The sequence below is a fragment of the Hibiscus syriacus genome, unplaced genomic scaffold (genome assembly GCF_006381635.1).
Source record: "Hibiscus syriacus cultivar Baekdansim isolate YM2019G1 unplaced genomic scaffold, ASM638163v2 tig00116964_pilon, whole genome shotgun sequence".
In the NCBI taxonomy this organism is placed as follows: Eukaryota; Viridiplantae; Streptophyta; class Magnoliopsida; order Malvales; family Malvaceae; genus Hibiscus; species Hibiscus syriacus.
The window spans coordinates 2127101-2133465 of record NW_024063489.1 but is presented as its reverse complement, the minus strand read 5'-3'; the positions used below and the strand labels follow the sequence as shown (position 1 = coordinate 2133465).

The 6365-nt window shown below is 37.3% G+C and overlaps 1 protein-coding gene across 1 annotated transcript; it reads right to left on the bottom strand.

Moving 5' to 3' along the window:
• Window positions 1-233: 233 nt before the first annotated feature.
• Window positions 234-6030, bottom strand: LOC120190868 (sucrose transport protein SUC4-like). Its single transcript, XM_039193910.1, has 7 exons — window positions 5928-6030; window positions 5131-5808; window positions 3551-4299; window positions 3107-3170; window positions 2967-3010; window positions 2058-2217; window positions 234-251 (listed from the first exon to the last, which is right to left on the bottom strand). The coding sequence occupies exons 2-6, from the start codon at window positions 5633-5635 to the stop codon at window positions 2059-2061; spliced, it is 1521 nt and encodes a 506-aa protein (XP_039049841.1). The 5' UTR covers window positions 5636-5808; window positions 5928-6030; the 3' UTR covers window positions 234-251; window position 2058.
• Window positions 6031-6365: the final 335 nt, after the last annotated feature.

Here is a 6365-nt window from a genome sequence, read left to right as displayed (position 1 = left end):
AGATACGACAGTAGATATGGCTGTATGGAAAACCAGCAGCTGGAAGAAAGGGGACACTGATACACAGTAACGTGCTCCATTTCCAACCATTTATAATCTATATCCCTTTTCTTCTCATTAGCACACATTGATGTAGTCGCTCAATCAAGCCAGGCAGCTTAACCCTTTCTTTTTCTTGTTTTTCTTATGTTGCAGACTAACTGGGCAGCTTCGAGAATCAGTTCTTACTATTATCAGACTCCATGCGTCTCCTGCAAGATAAGTTGCTGTAGATGAAATAAATGTGTCATCAAAACTCCAATCGAACAAATGTTCTAAACAAAAAATGTGAACCCAGTTCCGAATTTAGCATTTGTAATGGGGAAGTGGGGTCCTATCCTGTTAAAATAGGAATTGACATGATGGTCTGGAATGACAACGATGATATTCGTTTTCTAGCATTTAACCAGAAAAGAAAAGAAAAGAAACATTCCACTTTTATACCAAGTTGTTGTTGAAGTGGAGTAGGGGCAGAATTTCTATTGGCATATCACCACCAAGAGCGTTCGTTTAATGCCCCAAATGTACACAAGTTCCATTCAAGGAAAAGGATATGCAACAGTGACAAGACCTTTCAGAGATTTTTATGTACTTATTGTCTAGAAACTCGAACAAATTCATAGATTCCGCCAGTGTTTCTTTTTTTAAAAAGGTCGATGCTTGCTTGCTTAGTCCTTAATAAGAAAAAGGAAAGCAAAAGGATCGAATTGATGCCTTAAATAAATATCATTTAGCTTCATATGCAAATAAATTCAGCTTGATGGAACTTGAACGTACAGAAATAATAAAGAAAAGAACAATGCAAATGGTTTGATTTTCAGTTTTGTTCTGTACGAGGAAGAGTCATAAATATTCCAAAAATATCTATTAATACTATTTTCCTGTTTCTAATGTTCCATCCAAATGCCTCAGCTGTGTCAGTGATGATAATATGAAGAAATGGCACCAAAGCCTATGCATTCCAGGCACATTGAGAGGGTACAACTTTTACCAGAAAGGCTAATAAGTAAGGTCACTGATAGAAGTGCAATAAAACACAAACGTATTCCCATGTTTAGATGGCAAGCAACAAGGGAGGAAAATATATGTTAAAATTTAATAGAACAAAATAATAATAAAGAGATACATCACTTCATAAAAAATCAATCAATCAAGCTTTTTTTTTCCAAGGAAGAAGAAAAAGATCAGGTCTCTATCAAAGATTTTCAATCTGCAATACTCGCATACTGTTGGCCACAAAGCACAATTCACCGCCCTCATTCAACAAAATTTGGCACAAGAAAATGCACGAGATTCCAATAAATCATGATTGAACCATAAATGGGCAATTGCAATGTTTCCTTTCACCCAATAAAATCCTTCGCAGAAAAATAGAAAAGTTGATATTTCTAAGGAATAGATCCCAATCAGCAGCAACTTATCTTTGGTGCTAGGGGAAGTAGTAGTCCCGGGATTAATTGTCGAATCAAACAATCCACGCTTTCACCAGCATTACCAGCAGGTGGCCAGATTTTTCATCCAAAAAAATAAATTCCCCACTGATTTTAGATACTGTCTCATCCAGAATGCAATGAAAGCAACAATACATCTTTCTTTCTATCAACACATACTTCATTGAAAGCTACAAATATTTGTTAATATTATTTTTGAGTTGCCATCATCATCAACATGCAAAATAATGCCCTGTCGGTATTTCATTTTCAATAATTTCCATTTTGAAAGGCTGCATCAATGAACAATTCCGGGAACTTATGGTTTGAGAAACGATCTTATTCTAAGTTTCTGGTTTTTAAGCTTAAAATGTAAAAGCTTTAAACTCACTATTTGCAACGTAATACACCGGCAGTATGTCACTATATCAAATGTCAAAAAAGAAATCATGTAGTGGTAAACAAAGGCTCAGATTGTAACAATTTTATTGATCAATAATGTAACAATATCCTATAAACAAATTTTGATGTCTGAACAATTTAATATTTATGTTGATAGCATACAAAAAATAAGGTACAACAAAATACCTCATGGGAGGGCCCTGGTTTTCTGTGGTGTACTTCGAGGGATAGCCAAGATTGCCATCAGTCCACTCATGAGGGACGCAACAGCAGCTACAGCAAAAGCTGGTGAGTTTCCACCACCAAATAGTTGATCCCACGGTCCACTTCCAACGGACACCAGAACCTATAGATAACAACCGAAGTTTCACAATTTAAATTGAAAGATAATTCAAGAATTTCTGTCAATGAAAACACTATATTGTATACACCATATTAAGTTGGATTAATAGATCTACATGTCTGCCCTTATTGAACTACACAAGAGGGGAGTGTTAAGTATTGATTCCTCGTATTTTAAATATTGAATTTCCTAGAGTCTTAAATTCAAGTTGGGACCCCCCATTTATTACCAATTGGTTTAAGGTCGGATGCTCAACAAAACTAAAAAAAGTGAAAAATTAATGTATCATCTTCCATTAAATTGTTGGAGTGGAATGCTTGGTAGTATCTAAATGATTGACCATTGGTTATGCATGTGTGTGTCCATGAGAGAGAATTCTTTCCAATAAATCCTTCGCGAAAACATGAAATAACAATGAATTGTTTAGACCTATGTTACACGAAAGGATCAAATCCAGTCAAGTTCAATTTTTAAAGGGGTGAACTAATGAATGAGATGACCATTTCCAGATACATAAAGACAGCCTAATATTTACTGACATCAAGAACAACGAATTGTTTAAACCCCATATAAGAAATTTCTAAGAGAAGCTAAAAATCCAGTCAGCTTTAATTTTTCAAATGTGCATCAATCAATGAAATGATCATGTCAAAAGTGTACCAATCAAGTTTGATTTAGCCCCAATCTACAGAAAACCAAAGAAAGGGGAAAGAGTAAAATGTGATCAAATGAGTACAGGTGCTAAGCAATACCTGTGGAATAACAATAGCAAGGTTTAGGACACCCATTGACAATCCTGTAGAAAACAACACAGAGAACAGCACCTTAACCACTTTTCCAGAAGGTAAGAAAAGAGCAACATATTAGATACAAAAATAAAAATATCGCCTACCTTGACCAAGTCCCAAAGACTCAATACGCGTGGATATCAAGGCATATGGAACACTGTAAGTAATCTGCAATAGAATATCAATTGCATCAGTTAAATGCACAAATAAAAGCTCCCAACTTTTTCTTTCATTTGTTAAAGAAGATTAATTGAGTCTTTGGTAGAACAAAGTTAACCTCAGGCTCAGTCATTAGTTTGGACCTGTTCTAAGATCCAGCTGTCGTAGTAATTGTATTGACCATTGAATTACATTAAATAGGACAGTCACAAGTTAATGGTGTTTCATGCTTTGAACCAAGAAGATCATCAGTTCAGATTGATTAAACTGTAATTTCTCAAAGGCTACATAGTCCATGTGAAGAAAAAACTCTATCAAGATACCTTTATTCTTGGAAAATTCAATTAAAACTTCAAATGATTTTCTGTGGGAAAGAGAGAGCAGCTTACCGCCAAAGGAAAGCCAAGAACAGAAAATATCAGTAGTGCAGCAATCAGAATGCCAACTGGGGGTAGATCATGGCCAATATAACCCATATGGTTTGCCACATATGATAGGATAAGCATTGAGAGAAAGCACAGGGCCATGAGAATGCTTGAAACTCCCCAGACAAAACCAGCTCCTGTTTTGCTACAAAGCTTTTCCAAAAGCACTGACGTAATTCCCAGAACAACGGAATTCAACATCAATCCAAGTGCACCCATTCTGACCCCAGCAGCATAATTCGACCCTCCATTTGGCTTACCACCATAGATCTCTCGACCCATCCAGTCAGTATCAAAGAGAAGGAAAGGGAACCATCCAATCCAATTCAATGCAATAACAGATAAGATTATCCATATAGTCCCTGAGAAATATCGAAAGGTTCCAAATAATTCCCAAAGAAAAGCTTCTTCAGCATCGCCACCTGAGAGTTCAGGCCTCTCTTCATTAAAGGCTGTAGATATCTCAACTGAACCTAGAGGCACTTCCTTAGCAGATAAAACACTCAAATATGTTGTTAAGGCAATGAAAATAACGTCTAGATAGAAAGCACACTTGAGATTTGCACAGTCAACATTACAGGCAGCTGTTCGGGAAAATGGAAAAATCTTAAACCAACTACTGTAAGATCCTGTTGCATAGCCAAGAATATTGCCAATGGCCATGAATAATGAGAAGTATGCATTTGCAACTCGGGTTCTTCGATGATCCTTTTCTAACATAAGAAAATCAGAAGACAATGTCAATTTGTGGTTGGATTCATCGTTTCTATATTTATACATTAAACAGTTGCAAACATGATTGTAATTTTAATTTGTTACAATTTGCATGGAAAATGTAAACATGGAAGTACCAAGTTTCTTCTATTTATTCCATATCATGGAACTCTAGGTACTATTGTCATGAAATGTTGTGTGAGAGGGATAAGTTATAGAAAACTCGTTGCCAGAGAAGTTTGGCTCCATGCACAGAAAATCTAAGGAGTATCCCAGTAGAAATTATAAACACGAGGATATATCTCCTACAATGGCCATTTTGTTGAACAAGCTCGGAAGTTCGCTTCCTTTTTTTTTCATCGAATTTTAAGACTATTCATTCTCGAGGGAAATGAACTGATATTTAAATAATTCGAACAAGCTCCATTGACAAAACCCCAAATCAGTAACACTTCAATACTTGAGAATAGCATTGCATTTTCAAACCAATTGGAGCAATCAAATAGTCAGCTAACTGTTCGGAACCAAAAAAATTACTTTCATATAATTATTACAACCACAACCGAAATTGTATTTGTATCAGAAAACGAAGGGTGCAACCGTCCACCAAGGTTTTGTTGTGAAAGACTAAATTGCGACAAACACTACGGGCACGTAACGTTCATAAAAGGATACAGTAATACTACCAATTACCAAATGTAAGATAATTTATTTTCTTTGATAAGGGGTGACTTATTCTTTAGAAATGTCAAACAAAACGACATAATTTTATTTCCTACTTTCCCCATTTAAATAATTAAGCCAAAAAAATTAAAGGAAAAGAAACTAACCAGTAAGGTCAGCAAGAAGAGCCCTACAAGGACCTTGAGTCACGTTATTAGCAACATCAAGAATCCAAAACCCGAAAACAAACACCACGATAGCTCTCGGCCGAGAATCGTCAGTATCACCGCACAACCATCCAATATCTGCGGAGTGACCGATGATCAAAACGGCAACGATAATAGAAACAGCACCAGCCACAATAAAAGGTCGGCGACGACCGAACCGGCTGTTACATCGGTCGCTCATGTGGCCCACCAGAGGTTGTACCACGAGGCCCGAAAGCGGCCCGCATAGCCATATGATGCTGGCCCACTGGTGAGGTATGCCTAGCTCTTGAACGTAAGGTGTCAATAGCGAGAGCTGTAAAGCCCACCCGAATTGTATCCCGCACGCCACGGAAGCGACTCGGAACAGCTGCCGGAGCCGAATTCTAGCTCGGACCGGCGGTCGACTTAACGACGTCGGAGGTCTCCCTCCGGGTCGTTGTCGGTTTACTTCGGGGGTGGCCATCCCTTTCCTTTGAGTTCCGGGATCTCTTCTCCCCTTATTTCGTTCTCTCTCTATAACCGCTTCTGTTTCTCTCTCTAAAAACGGATTTTCGGGTTCTGCTGCCGTTGAAATTTTAAGATTCCTTGCGGAATTTAGGGGAGTGGCGGTTCCAGTTAAAAGAGTGGACAGTAAGACTGGCGGGTTGCAGTGTCAAAAGGAAACAAGAAAAACGGAAATAACCTTAGTAATAGGCGAAAATTACGAACAGAACCACCACGAATAAAAGCTAGAAATAGGGAGATTAAGGATTGACCTGATTAGGAATTTGTAGTCCAATTCCGAGGGCAAAATCCGGATCAGACATTCTTTTTCTTCTTTTTGTTGTTGTCTTGGACTGTATTCGTAACAAAAACTCAGTTGTTAAGGCTTTTCTTTTATTTCTAGACTGTAACACCAAATGACGAAAGTAGCCTTTACATAAAATACGAAACCAGATGGTTAGTTTAGGGAAGACGAGACAAAATTTCAATGACTAAGGATTAGCTTTAGGGTTGTTAAAAAAAGAGCATATGCTTAATTGCCAAGTATACCCAAAGGATCGCTTCAATTTGAATTTATTCCTATTTAGATTGTCGTTTTATCCGTGTCATGTCATTCTTTTAATGATTTTTCTCCCCCTCTCTCTCTCTCTCTCTCTCTCTGTTGATATATAATAATGTCGAGAATAATATCTTTTGATTTACATTGTTTT

Bases quoted from the DNA above. Each gene is read 5' to 3' on its own strand.
- LOC120190868 (XM_039193910.1), bottom strand. From the start codon at position 5,635: ATGGCCACCCCCGAAGTAAACCGACAACGACCCGGAGGGAGACCTCCG. The intron at 3,171-3,550 runs GTAAGCTGCTCT...ATTCTATTGCAG, and splicing joins TTCTTGGCTTTCCTTTGGCG to ATTACTTACAGTGTTCCATA. The intron at 2,218-2,966 runs GTATTGCTTAGC...TGTTATCTATAG, and splicing joins TTGCTATTGTTATTCCACAG to GTTCTGGTGTCCGTTGGAAG.